Source organism: Schistocerca cancellata, chromosome 7 (genome assembly GCF_023864275.1).
Source record: "Schistocerca cancellata isolate TAMUIC-IGC-003103 chromosome 7, iqSchCanc2.1, whole genome shotgun sequence".
NCBI lineage: Eukaryota > Metazoa > Arthropoda > Insecta > Orthoptera > Acrididae > Schistocerca > Schistocerca cancellata.
In genome coordinates, this window is record NC_064632.1 from 398,824,338 (window position 1) to 398,850,152 (window position 25,815).

The following is a 25,815-nucleotide window of genomic DNA, read 5'->3' on the forward strand; positions in this document are numbered from 1 at the left end:
GCTGGGGCCCCATGCACCAATCTGCCCGTTGCGGCAAGTCCAGTTGATATGACAGGAGACATGGGCGATGTGTCGGCGTCCGTTGGAGGAGGAGGCGAGTAGATTTGCTCTGACAGAGGATGGTCATCCGGTTCCTGCATGGGTACGTCTCCTGGTGGCATCCGTTCTTGTGCTGGCATCGCAATGACGGTGAGAGGGCTGCGTTGTGAGTATTGAGAGATGCCAAGATCCCGAGCGTCAGGTACAGCCACGGTGTCGTAAGATGCGGCCCGGGCTCCATTTTGGCCGCCTGCCATATCTCCGTACCCAGATGAGGTCGTCGGCAGTGAACCGGCCAAATGAAGGCACCCACGGCCGTGAGGTGGAAGGCCACAGAAGATGAAGTAGCGTGCGGGGCTGTCGGCCATGTAAGAGCTCAGTGGAGCTGTGGTCGCCCATGGGGGTGAAACGGTAAGACGCCAGAAACTGGAGAAGCGCATCATCAGCAGCAGAAGAAGTCAGAAGTTTCCGCATCTGAGCCTTAAATGTGCGGACCAGTCGTTCAGCCTCACCGTTGGATTGTGGATGGAACGGCGGGGCCGTGACATGCATAACGCTGTGTCGAGCACAAAAATCCGCAAATTCGGAAGAGGCAAATTGCGGACCATTATCAATAACAAGAGTAGAGGGGAGGCCATCCAAAGAAAAAATGCGGGCAAGAGCACTGGTGGTTGCTGCGGTGGTAGGCGACGTGCAATGGACAATGAAAGGAAAGTTAAAAGTAGGCGTCAATTACGAGGAGCCAATAAGTACCTGCCGCTGCTCGGCAACATCCAGGTGGAAACACAAAAGTTCGTCCCTATCGAATGCCTGATCAGAGGCGGTGTGCAGCGTTGTCGGGAAGTGACGTTGATGGATGAAACAAGGAACCAAGTGGTTTGTGATCCGTAATGAGATGAAATTTTGAGCCATAGAGAAAAACACCAAACTTATGAAGAGCATAAATAATGGCCAAAGCTGCTTTTTCAATTTGAGAATACTTTTGTTGAGCATCCGTGAGCGTTTTGGAGGCATAAGCATTGGGTTGTTCCGAACAGTCAGAAAAACAGTGTGCAAGGACTGCACCAACCCCGTATTGAGAGGCGTCTGTGGCAAGAACAAGATGTTGGCCAGGTCGATAAGTAGCCAGGCACGGGGCCTGTTTCAGCATAGTCTTCAATTTCTGGAAAGCCGCATTGCATGACGCGGACCAGTGAAAAGGCATGTTTTTATGCAACAGGCGATGCAACGGCTGAGCCACCGAAGCCGCAGACGGTAAAAACTTGTGATAGTATGCTATTTTCCCCAAGAAGGCCTGCAGTTCCTTAACAGATGTAGGGCGAGGAAGGGCATCGATCGCAGTGACAGTTTGCTGAAGCAGACGAATATCATCCCGAGAGAGTTGAAACCCCAAGTACGTGATAGAGGACTGAAAAAATTGTGATTTTTGAAGATTACACTTAAGACCGGCAGTCTGTAAGACATGAAAAAGTGTGAGGAGATTTTGAAGATGTTCTTCAGTGGTGGAGCCAGTGACAACAATGTCGTCCATGTAATTGATACACCCAGGGACAGGGAGCAATAATTGTTCCAAGAATCGCTGAAAGAGAGCAAGGGCACTAGCAACCTTGAATGGCAAGCGTTGGTATTGATAAGAGGCCGAAAGGCGTGTTAAGGACCAGAAACTGCCGGGAAGCAGCGTCGAGAGGAAGTTGATGATATGCTTCTGACAGGTCAATTTTAGAAAAATACTGGCCTCCAGCAAGTTTAGTGAACAGTTCTTCAGGACGGGGCATAGGGTAAATGTCGATGAGGCACTGAGCATTTACAGTAGCTTTGAAATCGCCACAGAGACGAATATCACCATTTGGCTTAGCAACGACGATAGGAGAGGACCACTCACTGGAAGTGACAGGAAACAAGACCCCTGAAGTTGTGAGACGATCCAACTCCCATTTTACCCTATCACGAAGGGCCACAGGAATGGGCCGAGCCCGAAAAAACTTAGGCCGAGCAGTGGGTTTGAGCGTGATATGAGCTTCAAAGTCGTTTGCACGGCCTAGCCCAGGAGAAAAAAGGGACGAAAATGTCGTCGACAATGAATCCAGTTGAGCATAAGGAATAGCGTCAGAGACAATATTGACAGAGTCATCTATGGAGAACCCAAAAACGCGAAAGGCATTGAAACCAAAAAGATACTCCGCGTTGCTCTGGTCGACCACAAATATGGGAACAGTGCGAACGACGGATTTGTAAGATACCTCAGCATGAAACTGTACCAATAGAGAAATCTTCTGTTTATTGTACGTCCGTAATTGCTGAGTGACAGGTGACAGGAGTGGAGAACCCAACTGAAGATACGTCTGAGAATTAATTATAGTGGCAGCAGAACCGGTATCCACCGGCATGCGAACATCTCGACCAAGAATTTGGACAGTGAGGAATAACTTCCTTGAAAGGGATGAAGTGCAATTGACAGACAACACAGAATCAGAATCAGCGTCATGTTCATGAACATCATGTATGTGGTCGGATTTGCAAACGGAAGACACGGGACCTTTCTTTTTGCAATTGTGACACAGAGCCCAACGTTGGGGACAATCCTCACATGAATTATTCGAAAACACTGCGGACATGAAGGAAGTTGCCGGGGGGTTTTGCTGCAGTTTCTTAGCAGGTTGTTTACGGTTAGGCCGAGGCTGCGGGTGGGAGCGCACTGCGGCCACGTCAGCCGGCGGGGACGCGCCGCACGCGTCGTCAACAGCGCACAGAGGTTGTATTTCCCCGACATCACCCCACGCCTCTATTTGCGCCCCAGTGGCGCGAGAAATTTCAAAAGACTGCACAATGGAGAGACCTTCATCTAGAGTTGGATTTGCCAACTGAAGGGCACGTTGCTGAACTTCTTTGTTGGGCGCTGACCGGATAATAGCATCCCGTACCATGGAATCGGCATAGGATTCTTTGTGAACGTTAGTAACAAATTGACACTTTCAACTGAGGCCGTGAAGTTCAGCAGCCCAAGCGCGATAGGATTGATGTGGCTGTTTTTGACAATGATAAAAGGCAACACGAGAGGCTACCACATGCGTTTGCTTTCGAAAATAGACAGACAGAAGTGAGCACATTTCAGCAAATGACAAAGACGCAGGATCCTTCAAAGGAGCCAACTGCAACAACAACCGATACATCTGAGGAGAAATCCAGGAAAGGAACAGAGACTTACATGGTTGTTCGTCCGTGACATGAAATGCCAAGAGGTGCTGTCGAAGACGTTTTTCATAATCAGACCAGTCTTCCGCCATCTCGTCGTAAGGAGGAAAAGGAGGTACAGCCAACGATGAGAAATGCCCCGCATTTGACGCCGCAACGAAATCGCGAATCGCTGCTGTTAGAAGCGTTTGCTGTTCAAGGAGATTTTGCAATAGTTGCTCGACAGTAGCCATGGAAACCTGTGGGTCAACGATGAAAAGGAAAAATCCCATCCTCGTCGCCAATTGTTATAACGTCAAGTTTAACACATATATTTCAGAACGACACAACACATAAAAGTCACAGAGTAAGTTGACAAGCAAGACATGTGTACACGTTAGCATTCGAATAAGCACTGAGTCCCAGTCTAGCAGCTGCTCCTTGGCTGGCCGCTTAGGTAGCGCAGCTGCTGCGTGGCTGGCAGACAGCGCCGCACGTAGAGGACACGCGTAATTGCGCGGCGGCGCTTTGAATGATCGGCGAGTCACAACAAAAATATAATATGATGTGACTAACTGAACAATCGTTATACCGAAGTGTATAGCTTTTCTATTTTGTATTAAGTATTTTATACCTTTTATGAGATGTGTTTTAGATGGGAGGGTTTGTCTAAATTTTGAAGGGGTGGGCAGTGTAGCTAAAAGCTTGATTTACAAGAACAGATAAATCATGACTAACACAAAACACACATCACACCTTTCAAACAACTCTCACAAACAAGTGTGCCTGATTCTTCTTCATTTGCCGTTTCCATAGGGTTGCTAGGATTTCCTTCCGGGACCTCATCAGCAAGGGCTTAAGAGCATCGATTATCGATCAGGGCTGAGTGAGATATCGATTACCGTGCATAATTTTAAAAATGTAAGCGACATAACAGCCGGGATTTTCCGAAGTAAAATAATGGTGTGAACTATGTGATTTAAGTCAATAAATTTATGAATGTCATTTTCTATGTTTTTCCACAAGTGCCCCGAAATTCATTTACTTGTAAGTATTTTCAAATAATCAACAATAAAACAAAACCAATCGTTCCTTTACAGGACCACCAAATCTTAAATGGGAATACATTCATCTTTAGTTAGCGAGGAGTTAGTCTTTTCCTCAGTTAGTCTTTGACTTTGTTTACTCTGTTAGTTAATGAGTTCACTCATTAGTAAGTAGGATATTTGGTTAGTTAGTTAGCTAGTCAGATGATTTGTTTGATAATTAAAGTTGTGTGCGGAAAAAATTAATATTTTTGTCGACATTTGTAAAACTCTAATTCCTCTCTCTCTCAAACCCCACCCTGAGGGTGAGTTTTAGTTAGGCAAATCAAAATTTACGAAATAAATAAGTGTTTTTTATTTATCCGTAACCATTTTCCACGCAAAAATGAGAACATGGATTTTCTTGAATTACAGCGCCAACTACCAAGAATCAAAACAAATGTTTAAGACAAAATGCATGCAGTTTTTTTTATGTAGAATCTAATTCTGCAATAAAAATGGGGGTTCCCAATTGAAATTTTAAAGTTGCCTCCCACCCCACCCGCAGGGTGCTGGAGCAGCAGGATAATTTTGGCAATGGCAGAATCTGATATATAATAATCTTGTTTTATTTCCTCTTGAGTTTGCTTAACTGCATAATGGCCTTTCTCTCGCACAATTTTGATGATTTCATGTTGTACAGTGCATGGAATGATCAAAGACTCTTTTCAGTCAGAGAACTTGAAAAGAATTCCATTTATCATTAAGAAGTGCTCATATCTGAGAATGGATTTGATTGCTGCTAAATTATCATCCTTCTCTTGAGCTCTCCATTTCTTGCTATTAAACCATCTGCAAAACCAAGTGGCACATTCACAACAAAAACTTATGGTGACTGCATGTTTCATTCTAAAACAAAACGGTGTAGGAATACTCTTCCAAAGCTAAAGCTCATCTGGATAATCTTGATTACAAGTCCTTCTTATCTGTAGTCTTTTGGAATGCAGCAGACTCCATTGCAATTTTAAAACATATTCCTAGCAAATATACCCAGAATTTCCTTACGGCATTAACAACAGCTAAAACTTGAAGCTCTCTATTTTTTTTTTACTCATATATGTGACTGGATGGAACCTGTCATCACCTTTTGTATTCCAACAGCTCCAAAACCTTCTTAGATTGTGTCCGTGTTTAGTTCAGTTTCACATTTTGGGCTGTAGATTTTTGAAACTGGATCAGATGAAAGAATATCTTTCAGTATCTTGAATGCTTGCCTCTGTTCTTTCTAAAACCTATATTCTCGATATTCCTCAGCAAATTGCTCAGGGATTTGGCAATTGCAGAGTAATTTGAGATAACCTTGCTGAAGTATCCTGTTAGACCTACGAAACTTAGTGTTGCTGCAACAGATTTCTGTGAAGTTTTGAACATGTATTGTCTTCTCAGGAAGAGGTCAGATATGCCCACACTGTATAACACACCCAAAAATTGAATAGTTCTCTTCAAGAACTGGCATTTTGCAAAATTAATTTCCCAGCCATTTTCTGCTGCAATTTCTAACACTAAACAAAGCCACTGAAGTGCCTCATCACCACCCTTTGTTGGTATTATGATAGTGTCTATGTAACTAGATGTTCTCTTGAGCCAATGCCCAAAAAACTGTGGTCATAAAATGCTGGAACACTGCAGACGAATTTGATAAGGCAAAATAAACAATCCTGAACTGAACCCACCCAAATGTGTCACAAATGAGGTATATTTTTGGCTTTCTTCTTCAACATCAATGTGGAAAAACTATTCATGCAGTCTAGTGTGGAAAACATACATGCGTCTTGTAGTTTACCTAAAAGATCTTATATGAAAGGCACCGGGTAACAACCTTTCACTGTGATCTTGTTTAATGTTCTGTAGTCTATACAGACACAAGTCTCCAGTTTTCTTTCAAACAACTACAACCTGGATAGCATATTCAGATGAACTTGGTTCTATTATTGCTTGATCAAGGCACTACAGGACTTGGTTGTCAAAAATTTCTAAAAATTCTCTCTCTCCTGGTGACGGTCTTCTGGGTCTACTATATACTGGTGGTTATTCTCTCACAATCTCTCCTGGTGATGGTCTTCTGGGTCTACTATCGACATCTACATCTACATCCATACTCCGCAAGCCACCTGGCAGTGTGTGGCGGAAAGTACCTTGAGTACCTCTATCAGTTCTCCCTTCTATTCCAGTCTCGTATTGTTCGTGGAAAGAAGGATTGTCGGTATGCCTCTGTGTGGGCTCTAATCTCTCTGATTTTATCCTCATGGTCTCTTCGCGAGATATACGTAGGAGGGAGCAATATATTGCTTGACTCTTCGGTGAAGGTATGTTCTCGAAACTTCAACAAAAGCCCATACCGAGCTACTGAGCGTCTCTCTTGCGGAGTCTTCCACTGGAGTTTATCTATCATCTCCGTAATGCTTTCACGATTACTAAATGATCCTGTAACGAAGCGCACTGCTCTCCGTTGGATCTTCTCTATCTCTTCTATCAATCCTATCTGGTACGGATCCCACACTGCTAAGCAGTATTCAAGCAGTGGGCAAACAAGCGTACTGTAACCTACTTCCTTTGATTTCGGATTGCATTTCCTTAGGATTCTTCCAATGAATCTCAGTCTGGCATCTGCTTTACCAACGATCAACTTTATATGATCATTCCATTTTAAATCACTCCTAATGCGTACTCCCAGATAATTTATGGTATTAATTGCTTCCAGTTGCTGACCCGCTAGTTTGTAGCTAAATGATAAAGGATCTATCTTTCTATGTATTCGCAGCACATTACACTTATCTACATTGAGATTCAATTGCCATTCCCTGTACCATGCGTCAATTCGCTGCAGATCCTCCTGCATTTCAGTACAATTTTCCATTGTTACAACCTCTCGATATACCACAGCATCATCCGCAAAAAGCCTCAGTGAACTTCCGATGTCATCCACAAGGTCATTTATGTATGTTGTGAATAGCAACAGTCCTACGACACTCCTCTGTGACACACCTGAAATCACTCATACTTTGGAAGACTTCTCTCCATTGAGAATGACATGCTGCGTTCTGTTATCTAGGAACTCTTCAATCCAATCACACAATTGGTCTGATAGTCCATATGCTCTTACTTTGCTCATTAAACAACTGTGGGGAACTGTATCGAATGCCTTGCGGAAGTCAAGAAACACGGCATCTACCTGTGAACCCGTGTATATGGCCCTCTGAGTCTCGTGGACGAATAAAGCGAGCTGGGTTTCACACGACCGTCTTTTTCGAAACCCATGCCGATTCCTACGGAGTAGATTTCTAGTCTCCAGAAAAGTCATTATACTCGAACATAATATGTGTTCCAAAATTCTACAACTGATCGACGTTAGAGATATAGGTCTATAGTTCTGCACATCTGTTCGACGTCCCTTCTTGAAAACGGGGATGACCTCTGCCCTTTTCCAATCCTTTGGAACGCTACGCTCTTCTAGAGACCTACGCTACACCGCTGCAAGAAGGGGGCAAGTTCCTTCGCGTACTCTGTGTAAAATCGAACTGGTATCCCATCAGGTCCAGTTGCCTTTCCTCTTTTGAGCGATTTTAATCGTTTCTCTATCCCTCTGTCATCTATTTCGATATCTACCTTTTGTCACCTGTGCGACAATCTAGAGAAGGAACTACAATGCAGTCTTCCTCTGTGAAACAGCTTTGGAAAAAGACATTTAGTATTTCGGCCTTTAATCTGTCATCCTCTGTTTCAGTACCATTTTGGTCACAGAGTGTCTGGACATTTTGTTTTGATCCACCTACCGCTTTGACATAAGACCAAAATTTCTTAGGATTTTCTGCCAAGTCAGTAAAAAGAACTTTACTTTCGAATTCATTGAACGCCTCTCGCATAGCCCTCCTCACACTACATTTCGTTTCACGTAATTTTTGTTTGTCTGCAAGGCTTTGGCTATGTTTATGTTTGCTGTGAAGTTCCCTTTTCTTCTGCAGCAGTTTTCTAACTCGGTTGTTGTACCACGGTGGCTCTTCTCCATCTCTTATGATCATGCTTGGCACGTACTCATCTAACGCATATTGTACAATGGTTTTGAACTTTGTCCACTGATCCTCAACACTATCTGTACTCGAGACAAAACTTTCATGTTGAGCCGTCAGGTACTCTGTAATCTGCTTTTTGTCACTTTTGCTAAACAGAAAAATCTTCCTACCTTTTTTAATATTTCTATTTAAGGCTGAAATCATCGATGCAGTAACCGCTTTATGATCGCTTATTCCCTGTTCTGCGTTAACTGTTTCAAATAGTTCAAGTCTGTTTGTCACCAGAAGGTCTAATATGTTATCGCCACGAGTCGGTTCTCTGTTTAACTGCTCAAGGTAGTCTTCAGATAAAGCAGTTAAAATAATTTCACTGGATTCTTTGTCCCTGCCACCCGTTATGAACGTTCGAGTCTCCCAGTCTATATCTGACAAATTAAAATCTCCACCCAGAACTATAACATGGTGGGGAAATCTACTCGAAATATTTTCCAAATTATCCTCCAGGTGCTCAGCCACAACAGCTGCGGAGCCAGGGGGCCAATAGAGACATCCAATTACCATGTCTGCGCCTGCTTTAACCGTGATCTTCACCCAAATTATTTCACATTTCGGATCTCCGTCAATTTCCTTCAATACTATCGCACTTCTTATCGCTATAAACACGCCTCCCCCTTCACTGCCCAGCCTGTCTGTGCGGTATACATTCCAATCTGAGTTTAGGATCTCATTGCTGTTTACGTCTGGTTTCAGCCAACTTTCTGTCCCTAGTACTATATGGGCATTGTGACCATTTATTAATGAGAGCAGTTCTGGGACCTTTCTATAGGTGCTCCTGTAGTTTACCATTAGCACATTAATATTGTTATTCCCTGTTGCATTTTGCCTACTCCTACCTTGCCGTGTCTCAGGAGGTGTCTTGTCGGGCCTAGGGAGGGAATTCTCTAACCTAAAAAACCCACATGTGCACTCCACACGTACTCCGCTACCCTTGTAGCCGCTTCCGGCGTGTAGTGCACGCCTGACCTATTCAGGGGGACCCTACATTTCTCCACCCGATAGCGGAGGTCGAGAAATTTGCACCCCAGATCTCCGTAGGATCGTCTGAGTCTCTGGTTTAAGCCTTCTACTCGACTCCAAACCAGAGGACTGCGATCGGTTCTGGAAACGATACTATAAATAGTTAGCTCAGATTCCACCCCGCGAGTGAGGCTTTCCGCCTTCACCAATTCCGCCAACCGCCTGTAGGAACTGAGGATGACCTCTGAACCCAGATGGCAGGAGTCATTGGTGCCAACATGAGCAACAATTTGCAGTCGGGTGCACCCAGTGCTCTCTATCGCCGCCGGCAGGGCCTCCTCCACATCTCGGATGAAACCCCCCGGCAAGCAGACAGAATGAACACTGGCTTCCTTCCCCGACCTTTCCGCTATCTCCTTAAGGGGCTCTATCACCTGCCTAACGTTGGAGCTCCCAATAACTAATAAACCCCTCCCCCCCGTGTACCTGCTCGGACCTTGCTGAAGGAGCGGCCACATGTCCACTCATAGGCAGAGCGGGCGATGCCACATGGCCAGCCTCCACATTGACCCTCCACTTTGTGCGCCGCGAACGCCGCTGAACCCGACACTCCCCTTGGGGAGAGCGTGGCCCAATCGCGCCCAGTATCCGCGAAGATGTCTCGACAGCAGGGACAGTGGGTGAAGCATGTAACACCTGGGGTGTACCATGCAACGCACCTGACTCCCCACTGCCGCTACACTCTGAGGCAGCAGCCTGAAGACGGCTGACTGCGGCCATCAACACGTTCAGCTGTTCGCAAACAGTGGCCAGCTCCTCCTGCGTCCGTACACAGCAGTCACAAATCCTATACATCCTAAGAAATCAATTTACTGTAGAGAGTTAATCAACTTTTAAAAACTGCTAATTCACTAAAGGCGGCTGATATTTGTCTAAACTGTGGTTGCTAGACCCTTCTTGTAGAAAACAATTAAAATAGCACTATCTGTCTCTGGACTGTACTGAAAACAAACACTAGCACTACTGGCACTATGGTTGACTAAAGGGACTGTCTCTGACAGTATTCAAAACAAACATAAAATCTATGGAACACTGTTACTAGCACTCGACAAAGCTTCCTAAAAGCAAAAACACACGGAAGAAGAAGTGACAAGTAAGAAAAACACAGTTAATACTTAAATTAACGTAGCTTGCTGAACAGCAGACGTGAAGCAGACGGGAGTTACGATGACACTGACACTACTGGCACTATGGCTGACTAAAGGGACTCTCTCTGACTGTATTCAAAACAAACACGAAATCTATGGATCACTATTACTAGCACTCGACAATTAAAGCTTCCTAAAAGCAAAAACACGCAGAAGAAGAAGTGACAAGTAAGAAAAATACAGTTAACACTTAAATTAACATAGCTCGCTGCACAGAAGACGTGAAGCAGACAGCAGTTGTTCTCTCACAATCATCTTCATTCTAACAGCAGTGGGCTTCTTGGAGAAACTCCGCAGCACAGATGATATACTAGTCACCATTTCCTTAACACTGTTAGTGCCAAATGAGATATTTTCCTTTGCATCCTAGCTGATGTTCTGTTTCAATCGCAGCAGTTACACTCAGCTGTTAGGTAACAAAGTAACCACTATCTTGGGAATTGTGATATATTACAGAAAATAAGCAAAATGACTATGATAAAAATTATTCTAAGTATCCTCTGTGCTATTATATTATAACCTAACTGCACCCTCATACAATATCATATACTCTGAAAAAAATGTGAAATATATCTGACAACATCGATTATAAATATTGCCACTCACTTGAAGCATGTTCAAGTCGTTTTACTAGCTTCTAACCAAACCAAAACCACGTAAATATTTATGTATTTGGAAATAACGGCAAAAAGTTTCTGGACATGAAGATTATGTCTTGGTGTTTCACTTAACTCACAGCGATTTATGCTTTGCAGTTAGGATGAAACTTAGCCAAAACCTCTGAAATCAAGCCATATTTGGAAGTACCTGGCAACCAACAAACTGAATACAACAAATCGTGAGTGTCTTTGATTGTAAAAGTGCACTTTTGGTGTCAGCAGCTTTTCACAGCTTTGTACTGTCAGACATTTTAAGTGCATACCATTGCTGCTCATTTCAATCGTGCGTGGCAATTTAAGTTGTAGTATAACGTCCAAACATAACAAAAACCATGTAATTTGGAACACATTCACAAATAACAGTGAAATGTTTTTGACAACAAAAATAATAAATGTCAATGCTTCTTATTTCACTTCTGCTAGTTCAGCTTTACAATTAGGATGCAACCTACCCAGAACCCAGAAATCATGCCATATTCGGAAGTAACAGTCAAATATGCCAGACAACCAACAAATTCAACACAATGAATCATGAGTTGGCTATCGGTAGTCATTGAGAATGGCAGTTTGTAAATGAAGTTAGCTGGTATTTTGTTATATTAAGATATAGCTGAACCACATAACAAGGATTTTCAGCAAAATCAGAAACAGGGAATGGAAAAACGTTATTGCAAAGATGAAGTTACATTACAACCTGTTGTTGTTGTGGTCTTCAGTCCTGAGACTGGTTTGATGCAGCTCTCCATGCTACCCTATCCTGTGCAAAATTCTTCATCTCCCAGTACTTACTGCAAACTACACCCTTCTGAATCTGTTTAGTGTATTTATCTCTTGGTCTTCCTCTACAATTTTTACCCTCAACGCTTACCCCCAATGCTAAATTTGTGATCCCTTGATGCCTCAGAACATGTCCTACCAACCGGTCCCTTCTTCTCGTAAATTTGTGCCACAAACTCCTCTTCTCCCCAATTCTATTCAATACCTCCTCATTAGTATGTGATCTACCCATCTAATCTTCAGCATTCTTCTGTAGCACCACATTTCGAAATCTTCCATTCTCTTCTTGTCCAAACTATTTATCGTCCATGCTTCACTTCCATACATGGCTACTCTCCATACAAATACTTTCAGAAATGACTTCCTGACACTTAAATCTATATTCGATGTTAAAAACTTTCTCTTCTTCAGAAACGCTTTCCTTGCCATTGCCAGTCTACATTTTATATCTTCTCTACTTTGACCATCATCAGTTATTTTGCTCCCCAAATAGCAAAACTCCTTTACTACATTAAGTGTCTCATTTCCTAATCTAATTTCTTCAGCATAACACAACTTAATTCGATTACATTCCATTATCCTCGTTTTGCTTTTGTTGATGTTCATCTTATATCCTCCTTTCAAGGCACTGTCCATTCCGTTCAACTGCTCTTCCAAGCCCTTTGCTGTCTCTGACAGAACTACAATGTCATCGGCAAACCTCAAAGTTTTTATTTCTTCTCCACGGCTTTTAATACCTACTCCAAATTTTTCTTTTTTTCCTTTACTGCTTGCTCAATATACAGATTGAATAACATCGGGAAGAGGCTACTGCCCTATCTCACTCACTTCCCCACCACTGCTTCCCTTTCATGCCCCTCGACTCTTATAATTGCCATCTGGTTTCTGTACAAATTGTAAATAGCCTTTCGCTCCCTGTATTTTACGCCTGCCACCTTCAGAATTTGAAAGAGTGCTCCAGTCAACATCGTCAAAAGCTTTCTCTAAGTCTACAAATGCTAGAAACGTAGGTTTGCCTTTCCTTAATCTTTCTTCTAAGATAAGTCGTAAGGTCAGTATTGCATCACGTGTTCCAATATTTCTATGGAATCCAAACTGATCTTCCCCGAGGTCGGCTTCTACCAGTTTTTCCATTCATCTGTAAAGAATTCGTGTCAGTATTTTGCAGCTGTGACTTATTAAACTGATAGTTCGGTAATTTTCACATCTGTCAACACCTGATTTCTTTGGGATTGGAGTTATTACATTCTTCTTGAAGTCTGAGGGTATTTCACCTGTCTCATACATCTTGCTCGCCAGATGCTAGAGTTTTGTCAGGACTGGCTCTCCCACAGCCATCGGTATTTCTAATGGAATGATGTCTACTCCTGGGGCCTTGTTTCGACTCAGGTCTTTCAGTGCTCTGTCAAACTCTTCATGCAGTATCGTATCTCCCATTTCATCTTCATCTACATCCTCTTCCATTTCCATTATATTGTCCTCAAGTACATCGCCCTTGTATAGACCCTCGATATACTCCTTCCACCTTTCTGCTTTCCCTCTTTGCTTAGAACTGGGTTTCCATCTGAGCTCTTGATATTCATACAAGTGGTTCTCTTCTCTCCAAAGGTCTCTTTAATTTTCCTGTAGGCAGTATCTATCTTACCCCTAGTGAGATAAGCCTCTACATCCTTACATTTATCCTCTAGCCATCCCTGCTTAGCCATTTTGCACTTCCTGTCAATCTCATTTTTGAGATGTTTTTATTCCTTTTTGCCTGCTTCATTTACTGCATTTTTTTATTTTCTCCTTTCATCAATTAAATTCAATATTTCTTCTGTTACCCAAGGATTTCTACTAGCCCTCATCTTTTTACCTACTTGATCCTTTGCTGCCTTCACTACTCTACTGTACTTCTTTCCCCCATTACTGTCAGTTGTTCCCTTATGTCCTCCCTGAAACTCTCTACAACCTCTGGTTTAGTCAGTTTATCCAGGTCCCATCTCCTTAAATTCTCACCTTTTTACAGTTTCTTCAGTTTTAATCTACAGTTCATAACCAATAGATTGTGGTCAGTGTCCACATCTGCCCCTGGAAATGTCTTACAATTTAAAACCTGGTTCCTAAATCTCTGTTTTACCATTATATAATCTACTATCTGATACCTTCTAGTATCTCCAGGATTCTTCAATGTATACAACCTTCTTTTATGATTCTTCAACCAAGTTTTAGCTACGATTAAGTTATGCTCTGTACAAAATTCTACCATACAGCTTCCTCTTTCATTTCTCGCCCCCAATCCATATTCACCTACTATGTTTCCTTCTCTTCCTTTTCCTACTCTCAAATTCCAGTCACCCATGACTATTAAATTTTCATCTCCCTTCACTACCTGAGTAATTTCTTTTATCTCAACATGCATTTCATCAATTTCATCATCATCTGCAGAGCTAGTTGGCATATAAACTTTTACTACTGTAGTAGGCGTGAGCTTCGTTTCTATCTTGGCTACAATAATACGTTCACTATGCTGTTTGTAGTAGCTTACCCGCACTCCTATTTTTTTTATTCATTATTAAGCCTACTCCTGCATTACCCCTACTTGATTTTGTATTTATAACCCTGTCTTCACCTGACAAAAAGTCTTGTTCCTCCTGCTACCAAACTTCACTAATTCCCACTATATGTAACTTTAACCTATCCATTTCCCTTTTCAAATTTTCTAACTTACCTGCCCAATTAAGGGATCTGACATTCCACACTCCGATCCGTAGAACGCCAGTTTTCTTTCTCCTGATAACGACGTCCTACCCTACATGTATTACGGCAATTGTATTCTCATGTTGAGATTAGTTTGCTTTGCTGACTCTCAACATAATTGTCGCATTCAAACCTAACCTAGGCAACTGGCTATGCTATAGGTCAGTCTGCCACTGCATCTAGTTTTTTTCCGGACACATTCATTCGCTTCATGAACTCAAAATTAATCTGTCACATTCAAACCTGAGCTTGGTCACAGGCTCTGCTACAGGTCAGCCTGGCACCACATTTAGTTTCTTTCCCTGGCTTCGCCAAATCACTACCACATTGTCACATTCCAAACTAACCGAGGTCTCGGGCTACACTCCAGGTCATTCTGTCAGTATTTATAGCTAGCTTCCACTCATTTTTTCCCTTCACCAACCTACACCCAAACTGTCAAATTCCAACCTAATCTGGACTACATTAGTCAATAATCATGACATTAAGCTGTGCTATTAAGTCGCAAGGTAATCACTGTATTGGAAATAATGCCACTTGCAAAGAAAACATTATTATTAATAAAACAAATTGACATAAAAAGTATTACTCTCATTCAATAAGTAATTGAAAAATGAAATGAAACAAAATAAAACTTTATTATTGATTATAAATTCTTTTAACTGCCTCCATGCATGTAGTAAGTCTTTCTCATTGTTCCACCTCCTCCACATATACTCAAAGAAATATGCATATAAAAATGTTCTTGCATTTATTGGGTCCATTAACAGAATGCTTGATTGCAGACCATGTGCCCTCTATACTACTCAAATATGCACTTGTTATTCGATCTTTAAAATGCATTCTGCATTTCGCCAACATTACAATGCATTCTATGTTTCACCAACATTACAATGCATTCTATGTTTCAACAACAAGTGTATGAACCCCTCATCTGACAAACAGTCACAACGTCAGAAGTAATCAGAAATTACAACTGTTCCTGGAAGCACATACTTCTTCAGCACATTCGGTAGAACACAGTTTTTCTTTTGGGAACAAATTAAAAAAAAAAACACTTCTTGCTATTCATTTTCTGAACTCTGATTTGTCGATTTCTATAATTCTTTCTACACCCCTCCCCCCAATACACTACTATTTCTAACAGAACATTATACATAAACTTCGTGATAAGAACTGCACCAGTCAACATCTCTTCACAAATAAAAGCATTAGTACACTTCTTCACCAGGAAAGGCATTCTTAAAATGACTTCCATCTTCAGTCTGCTCCCCGCAAACCACTCTTTTGCTTCCATAGGCATATGAAACAAGAAACAATATCACCAAAACTCATGACTTTTCTGATACATGGATGATGCTACAAAAAATATGAAAGTGGGTAACTAACCTTAAAATTCTTAACAACGAAACCAGCTTAAGTTAATTTTGCACTGTCCTTTTCAAAAACCAATGTAATTAATCAGCATCTTCTGCCAAAACAATATACTAGATTCAATGATTCTCACTGGCTACTGTATATGCACACCAGCACACTACGGAACAGTTGCTGACACCATAAGCGCATTTTCACTCACGATTCATTGTATCAAATTTATTGGTTGTCAGATATATCCGGCTGTTACTTTAAAATATGTCGAGATTTCTGAGGTTTCAATTAGTAATAGAAAAGCTTAAACAAGAAGATATGGCATAATTTTCATTGTCAGATACATTTCATTGTTATTTGCAAATATATGTAGATTTATGAAGGTATGACCTAATGAAACAGATAAATGCATGTGTTTAGAAGCACTTTTATTTTATAAACAACACTTAAACATACTTACATAAAAACAAAAGCACTGTTTAATTAACCAATAATAAAATAAAATTTCATTATATCACTGTTGCCGTGGGCAAGGGTGACCCTACAGAAATGACCCACTTGAAGCATTTAATAGTGCAGTTGCATCAGTTCAATTACTTATAATCTTGTAGACAACTGTACTGCAGGCTCATAATCTGGGTAATTTTCTTGCAAAGGATGATAAATTTTCTGTCACCCAGCCCTTTGCTTATTTTATATTACTGCTACTGACTTGGATGTAGTGCAGCACAATTTGTCACTGTGTTAGCTGAATCAATAATGAAGGAATAGCTATGAGCTCACAATTGTAAAACAACAAATGAATGGCGCAAGACAACGGTATTTGTGGTTGGTGACTTTGCAGACAGGAGCACCTTCTCGAAGGTTAGGGAGATTGTCCTGCTGTTTTGACTCACCAGTGCACAAAAACTGGAAAGAAATCATTGCTTAGCGTCTCAGCTCATTTAAAGTCACCCAACTAAAAGTATTTTAGCAAAATTCCAGCACATTTATACGCAGCTTTCACTGTCAAAGTTTCTAACACACCATCAAATTTTTTGCAAGCCACTGCATGGAAGTCTGGCAACAAAACACACAATTTACTCACTGCATATATAGAAACAATACAATCTGCATTTGCCAGATTTCATAATACTGGAACTGACTGTTCTGGGAAGTTCCCAAAGTAAATGGATTGTACTATTCCTGTGACTGTCTACTCTGCACTATGATCCCAGATGCTTAACCGACGCCCATGACTACTTCAATATGGAAAACACAGTAAATCACATAATCATCTCTGATGGACAAAAACAGTTTCAACAATAATTGGTGCCAGAATTAACTTCAGAACCAGTAGCCTGCAGAACGGGGACTGCCTATCATTCACAGATAATCTGTCACTCAATATTTTATTAATATTATGATTGATATCCTCCTCAGTACGAAACTCAAGACAGCAACTGAATAAGAAACTGTGCAACAAAGAAAAGGGAGAGACTACAAATCATACTTCTTCTTCCTATTCAAAGAGTCTTAATAATGAAATCAACTGGCACACTATTTCTACTTCAACCAGATGATTCTCGGGATGATTAATCAAACAGCTACACATTGCTTTTGAAAGACACAGTGATGATGAGGATACAACATGATTGGAATATGATGATACTGCTAGAACAAAGACCACAGATCCATACTCAAGATGCTGCAATAGGTTCTTAAAAGGCTTCTGTAGTACCTGTTTGATACAATCATTAGTAAATAAGTAAAGTGCAACTTCAAAACTACTATATGCATCGATAATGAAAATGTCAACAGAAGATGAAGAAAAAGATGTCCACACAACACAAGAAACTTGCCTTTACAATGTAAGTTATTCCTATTTTATGGCACACAGACATCATCTGGTTAACAGATTATTGTCAGCTACCCCATCTAATACTCTCACTGCTACTATCTTCATTGCACCCATCCCCCCCCCCCCCCACCCCTTACAAGGACAGAAAATGGAGGGTGCATATTTAAGTTCAGCCAAACATTGTAAGCCACGTGTTATTCTTTATTCAGTTAACTAACAGCTTGAGAAGTGTCCTCATTTGTCACAAGAAGTAAACAACTTCACCACTCACCAGTACTGGCAATACTACAGAAGAAACCATCCATGCAACAAAATATCGTGGTGGTACACAATGTTGCATTAACCAAGCAGCCAATGGCACAGAACCTAATGTCAAAACTGTCCACCACGGTCCTTGGGCTGCCATCACACCAATTAATGCCAGTAACAGTGGGGGCAGGAACATTTCTGGTGCAAGAGGTCGTGCACCACGTAGCCAAGGAATTCGCATTCGGTCACATATAGTTACCATGACCGCATGGAAAAGAGATACAGGCACTTTCCGACACCGGAACAGCCTGAAAAAGGATTATTTCTGAAAATTTGTTGGTTATATTACATAGATTAAACATTAATCACATAGTTATTAATACAACAGAATGAGTAATCTATTTGTTCTAAAGGGCTTTTTATAGCCCAAACAGCTATTAAACTAAGAAACTGAAACAAATAGATAATGACAAATGAGACATAATTAGATGTGTTCACCTGAAGGGATGCTGAATAGGTACAAAAGTAACAGTTTTAATCTGATAATCCAGATGCTGATGAAATTTTGTACAATTTCAATTATTATTATTATTATTATTATCATAATCATTTTGTGACTGTCCCAACTTCCTGCCCTGTCATACACTATGTGATCAAAAGTATCTGGACACCCCCAAAAACATACGCTTTTCATATTAGGTGCATTATGCTGCTACCTACTGCCAGGTACTCCATATCAGCCACCTCAGTAGTCATTTTTGACACTGTGAGAGAGCAGAATGGGGCGCTCCGCGGAACTCATAGTTTTTGAAAATGGTTAAGTGACTGGGTGTCACTTGTGTCATACGTCTGTATGCGAGATTTTCACACTCCTAAACATCCCTAGGTCCACTGTTCCCGATGGTGAAGTGGAAACATGAAGCGACACGTACAGCACAAAAGCGTACAGGCCGACCTCATCTGTTGACTGACAGAGACTGCCGACAGTTGAAGAGGGTTGTAATGTGTAATAGACAGATATCTATCCAGACCATCACACAGGAATTCCAAACTGCCTCAGGATCCACTGCAAGTCCTGTAACATTTTGGTGGGAGATGAGAAAACTTGGATTTTATGGTTCAACGGCTGCTCGTAAGCCACACATTGCACCGTTAAATGCCAAACAATGCCTCGCTTGGTGTAAGGAGAATAAACATTGGATGATTCAACAGTGGAAAAATTTAGTGTGGAGTGATGAATCACGGTACACAATGTGGCGATCCGATGGCAGGGTGTGGGTATGGCGAATGCCCAGTGAACATCATCTGCCAGCGTGTGTAGTGCCAACAGTAAAATTTGGTGGCGGTAGTGTTATAGTGTGGTCATGTTTTTCATGGAGGGGCTTGCACCCCTTTTTGTTATGCATGGCACTATCACAGCAAAGGTCTACATTGATGTTTTAAGCACCTTATTGCTTCCCATTGTTGAAGAGCAATTTGGGGATGGCGACTGCATCTTTCAACATGATCGAGCACCAGTTCATAATGCACAGCCTGTGGCGGACTGGTTACATGACAATAACATCCCTTTAATGGACTGGCCTGTACAGAGTCCTGACCTGAATCCTATAGAACACTTTTGGGATGTTTTGGAATGCCGACTTCGTACCAGGCCTCACCAACCGACATTGATACCTCTCCTCAGTGCAGGACTCCGTGAAGAATGAGCTGCCATTCCCCAAGAAACCTTCCAGCATCTGATTGAATGTATGCCTGTGAGAGCGGAAGCTGTCATCAAGGCTCAGGGTGGGCCAACACCATATTGAATTCCAGCATTACCAACGAAGGGCGCCATGAACTTTTAAGTCATTTTGAGCCAGGTGTCCAGATACTTTTGATCACATAGTGTATGTTCTTAGGCAAGTTGTAAAACACTAGAATCAGCATACACAGCTTCATTCTTTATCGTAAATTATTTTAAATCTTGTTATGAGGTCGTACAGTTCAGGGTTCATCTGAATGACTGTATTGCTGCTAATGAAAGCCATGTGATTATGTAAGAACTCAATCACATCATTACTACTGTTCATTTTTGCAAATATTGCTATTCCAGAAAATACTATTTTAACAAACAGATATAAATATGTTCCAGAAGGTTTTGGCATCTATGTTATGCATACATTGCTTGACTATCTGTAAAAGAAGAAGAAGAAGAAGAAGAAGAAGAAGCAGCACAAAGTAAGTAAGTCAGGCTAGACTTCTGCTCACCTTGTGAACTGCGAACAGGCACATTTAAAAGTATATTGTTGGATATCTTTTCAGCATTCATTCATTCCATGAAGAATGAATGACACACACACACACACACACACACACACACACACACACACACACACACACACACAGTTCTCTAGGTGCTGTGCTCCACTGGCATAAGTAATGATTTTGGCTGGATCGGTTAGTGCAGGTACGAAAGTGTCAGGGGAGTGGGAGGTTTGCAAGGTATGGGTGGGGAAAGATGATGCCATGGAAGGGAAAAAGGGAGAGAAGAAGAGAAATAGAAAAGGTATATGCAGGTGAGATGGGGTGATAGAAAGCGTGTGTCAAGCTGCAGTAGAAACAGAGGAGGAGGAAGACAGGTACTAGTGAAGATTCAGGTATGGGGGTCACAGGAAATGTTGCAGACTGAGTCCCCACCTGCATAATTCAAAAAAAGCTGGTGTTGTTGGGAAGGATCCAGATGGTACGAGCTGTGAAGCAGCCACTGGGGTCAAGCTTATTGTGTTGCACAACATACTCAGCATTAAGTGGTGAACTGTCCCTAGATCATAGTTTTACTGTGGCCATTAATGTGAATAGTCAGGTTGTTAGTAGTCGTGTCCATGTAGAATGAGTCACAGTGGCTGTTTACACAGGTGGTCCTGCCTGTGATAGGGTTGGAAGTGTCTGTGAAAGAACTGGAGTAGTTGGTATAACCTGTTCACAGAGAGATGAAGAAGAGCTTTCCAGTTCTGGATCGCACTAGTTGGCCAACTTCGGCCCGTCCAGAACCTTGTGTATACTACCATTGCAAGGTGATTGTTGTGCTATGTTGTGTCACAAATTAATACATCTCTCAGTGAGTGATGAAGCAATTCCCAGCTCATCAAGAGCAGTGCTAGGTACTCTTTCACTTCTCGGAGAAGACCAATGGTAGTACTTTATGGAGTGGAGCTGGAAAAATAATTAATAACACCTTTGAATGTTGCAAGCAGGGGAGCCAAAATGAAGAGCTGCTCCAACCTCTGTCCCAACCGATGAGGTGAACATTCGCGGGAGTAAGCTTCAGCTCTGTGAAAAGAAAATTTGGATTCTTCCTAAGATAATCCTGAGAAATCAATTGAAATACTGAGGAAAAAGAAGTTCCACTATTTTAGTTCGTGCTTTGAAACTGCTTTCCCCTTTGTCTGAATTATGAACAGTTTGTTAGTGCGCGCAAGAGCACCATTATTTACTGTAGGAACTGTTTGTACTATTTTTCTTACAAGGAGACATCCCAAGGAGTGAGAGTGACTTTCAGAAATCACTTATGTGGTTGTGTAGGTATTACATCACATCCTGCAATCATTTATCCTTTGTGGGCCCTCGTTTGTGTGTAATCAACAAATATGTCCAATGACAATCTGTTTTTAATCTGCCAGTGAATCCTTAATGTCACTAATGTAACTGCTGGTAACTGGTGATGGTACTGCAGGAATGTCCAATAACTGAAAAAAATTAATGGAGGCTTGGCAGTCTAATCACACTCGCAATAGACAAAATTAGTATTGATACATCTGAATAGCACAGTGGTGTAGATAATAAGGAATAATCAGGAAGATAATGAGACTGATTGTGACAATGAGTGATTTATGTATATTTACAATTTAGTGTTACATATATTAATAAATCTTTAAAATTATGAGTCCTTTTAGTAATTTCTATTACTGGCTGTTTTTAATTTCAAATTTTCTATGAGTACTGATACAGAACCAGTAGCAACAAGCACTGTCATTCAACAAGAAACTATCAATTTCAATTTCATGACTACTGTAAGCTTTTGTTATGCCTGTCTCAGTTTTTACTTTTATAGATGCACAATATTTGACAATTGACAGCTGGTACTGTGGCAGTAGATTATACTGTCAATGTTGCTTGGAGCGTATGTCGACATGTGAGCAATATTCTAGTGCCAGCATGTGTGACACAAGAGCAGCTTGTGCCAGCATGTGTGACACAAGAGCAGCTTGTGCCTCCCATACTGTCCCTCACCCCCTTGACGGACTATGTGCTGGGAATTGGTGGGCACAGCTTGCTTCTCTTGCTCTCTGCAGTCACATCAGAATTTGTTCCTCTCTTCGTGAACAGACTATAGTGAGAGGATTGAAAGGATGTACAGGACATGACTTGTACCTAAGCCTCGCAGGGGTATAAGCCACGCGGCAACAAGTAGGCAGGAGGGGTGGAATAGGGATGGACAAAGACATTGCATAGGTTGGGTGGACTCTGGAATATCACTGTGTGAGGGACAGGGAGGATATTTCTCCCTTCAGGGCACAAAAATCCTGGTTGAGAAAGTGATTCTGGTGTTACAGTCTGGATGCTAATGAGTCACAATGGATGGAGAACAATAGATGACTGGGGAGACAAGGCAAAGGAGATCTTTTTCTTATAACTGGATGAGGTGAGGAGGGTAATTTTGGACTGCAAATGCCTCGGCTAGACAGTTGACATCTTTGTAGAGGTACTGCTTGTCACTGCAAATGAGATGGTTTAAGTGCATTTACAGTTTATCTGGCCATTCCTTTGCATGCTGCAGTTGATAACTGTAAGCAAGATGAATTATGTGTAGTGAACATGACAGACTGTGAGTCAGCTGAAACTTCCTGGCAGATTAAAACTGTTTGCTGTACTGAGACTCAAACTCGGGACCTTTGCCTTTCGCGGACAAGTGCTCTACCTTTTCAGTTACCCAAGCAAGACTCACGACCTGTCCTCACAATTTTACTTCCATCAGTACCTCGTCTCCTACCTTCCAGATTTCGCAGAAGTCTTCCTGAGAAACTTGCAAGAGTATCACTACTGGAAGAAAGGATACTGTGGAGACATGGAGACATAATATCGTTTCTCCCAGTAGTGCTAGTCCTGCATGTTTCGCAGGAGAACTTCTGTGAAATTTGGAAAGTAGGAGATGAAGTACAGGCGGAAATAAAATTGTGAGGACGGGTCGTGAGTTGTGCTTGGGTAGCTCAGTTGGTAGAACACTTGCCCGCAAAAGACAAAGGTCCTGTGTTCAAGTCTGTCCGGCAGACAGAGTTTCATATCAGCACACACTCGCTGCAAAGTGAATATTTCATTCTGTAAGTCGGTTGTCTGTAGTTATTCAGAATGTAATAACCTATGGTTCATAAATAAATCTAGCTGATATTCTGTTCTGTTAGCTTAGAATTTAAAGACATCATCTCAATGTTTGGCAAAAATGGAAATGAGATGTACAAGTAGGTTTCCTCGGAGTCTTTCGCGATGGCATACATGAATAAAACATTCTTGGTTTTCAAGCCGCATCAATTTGAATTGAAAATTGAGAACGTTTTATTCATACAAGTAGGTTATCGCAATTAGGCATATGTATCTCAGATTACACTACACATCAATCTACTAAGCCAATCATATTTCTGTATTGAGATTCAATGGCTTCACAAACTCGTAGCAAATTGTCATATCCCAGCAAAACCTATGTCTTGAGCTTTGCTACAGGCCAGTCTGTCAGCAAATCTAGTTTTCATCTGTTCACATTCATTGGCTTCACCTACTCGTGACCAAAGTGTCACCTTCCAGCCAAACCTAGGTCTTGGTTGGTTGGTTGGTTTGGGGAAGGAGACCAGACAGCGTGGTCATCGGTCTCATCGGATTAGGGAAGGATTGGGAAGGAAGGTGGCCGTGCCCTTTCAGAGGAACCATCCCGGCATTTGCCTGGAGTGAGTCAGGGAAATCACGGAAAACCTAAATCAGGATGGCCGGACGCGGGATTGAACCGTCGTCCTCCCGAATGCGAGTCCAGTGTCTAACCACTGCGCCACCCCGCTCGGTCTAGGTCTTGGGTTATGCCTCAAGTTTTCTTCCCGTTCTCCACATCGACAACAAACCAATTTGTATATTCCACTGAAACAAATCATTAAATTCAGTAATGCTCATTGGTTACTGTATACTATCAAATAACTGACTACAATCAACAACCAACAAAAGGACAAGTGGAAGTACTGGCATGCTGTAAGTGCACTATAGCTCATGTGATGAGCATGACTAGCTAGATAGTATGGAAGTGACTTCTTTATGTGGAGTGGGTGGCAGCTGTTGAAATGGAGGTATTGTTAATGGCTATAGGTATGTTTCAACAAAAGTAGTTATGAAGCCACCTGTGAGGTAGTGGTCGAGTTTGAGGAAAGATGCTTGTTGGACTGAAGAGAGTGAAGTGAAAGGAATGGGAGAAGGTGTTGAAGTCCTGGAGGAATGTAGGTAGTGTCCTTACCCTCAGTCCAAATCATGAATTTGTCATCAGTGAATTTCAACTAGGTAAGGGGCTTGGAATTCTGGGTAGCCAGGAAGGATTCATCTAATGAAATCTTCTCGGGCTTCCATCCGGGTAGCTGCATCAAAAATCCATGACGTTTCGATGAGCGTCATTCTCATCATCCTCTGGTGAAGATGATGAGACTGACACTCATCGAAACATCGTGGATTTTCAACGCAGCTACCCGAAAGGAAGCTCGAGAAGATTTCATCAGCAGCTTACACTGGGAAAGCCTACATTCACATAGGATCTTCTAGGTTACTCATGAACAGGTTGGCACTGATAGTGCCATGCAAGTGCCTCTCACTGTACTGCAAATTTGTTTGTCAGCTTTGTCTTCACAGGAGAAGTAATTATGGGTGATAATACAGCTGGTCATGATGCCCAGGAAAGTGGTTCTCTGTTTGGAGTCAGTCAGGCATCGAGGATGTTGGTTCAGAGAGAGCCAGCATTGACAGTGACAAGCAGGGCATCAGGTGGTAAAGGGACAGGAACTGTGTAGAGCAGGTAAAAGAAACTGTTTGTCTTTTATATAGGAGGAAGGTTTTGGGTAACAGGCTGAAGGTATTGATCAATAATGGCACATAGCCTCACTGTGGGGGCTCAGTAGCCAGCCACATTGGGTAATCCCGGTACAAGGTATGAGTCTGGAAAGTGGTGAAGGCGAGGGACACAGACTCAGAAGAGATTTTGGGGTGAGCATTGAGATTTGAGGAGGAACTTGAGATCTGGCTGGTTGGTTTTAAGACGGAGGAAGGGACCAAACAGCTAGGTCATCGGTCTCTTGTTCTGAATAAAACAATCCACAAGGTGAGAATAAAACAAGCAAGACTGACAACACAAAATGGAGAGAAAGGAAAAACCACAAGAACTATGGAAGGGCAACAAACACTTAAAGGGAAAAAAGGGGAGAAAAAAACCACAGAAACACAAGAAACAGGTAGAAGAGATTAAAACAACAAAACAGATTACCGTGGCTGGCTCACCATGAGAATAAAAAGGAGAAGCCAGCCACTCTGCAACACATTAAAACCTCCACCCTAAAGGCACTAGGGTGGAGGACGCAGAGAGACAAAAGAGATCAA

The 25,815-nt window shown here is 41.9% G+C and overlaps 1 protein-coding gene across 1 annotated transcript in view; it reads right to left on the minus strand.

The window, feature by feature from the left end:
- LOC126092461 (palmitoyltransferase ZDHHC23-B) overlaps window positions 1–25,815 on the minus strand; it is a 79,012-nt gene that overhangs the window by 35,805 nt on the left and 17,392 nt on the right. Inside the window, exon 2 of the mRNA XM_049908062.1 lies at window positions 18,185–18,470. Coding sequence (XP_049764019.1) covers window positions 18,185–18,470 — 286 coding nt within the window. The remainder of the gene's footprint in view (window positions 1–18,184; window positions 18,471–25,815) is intronic.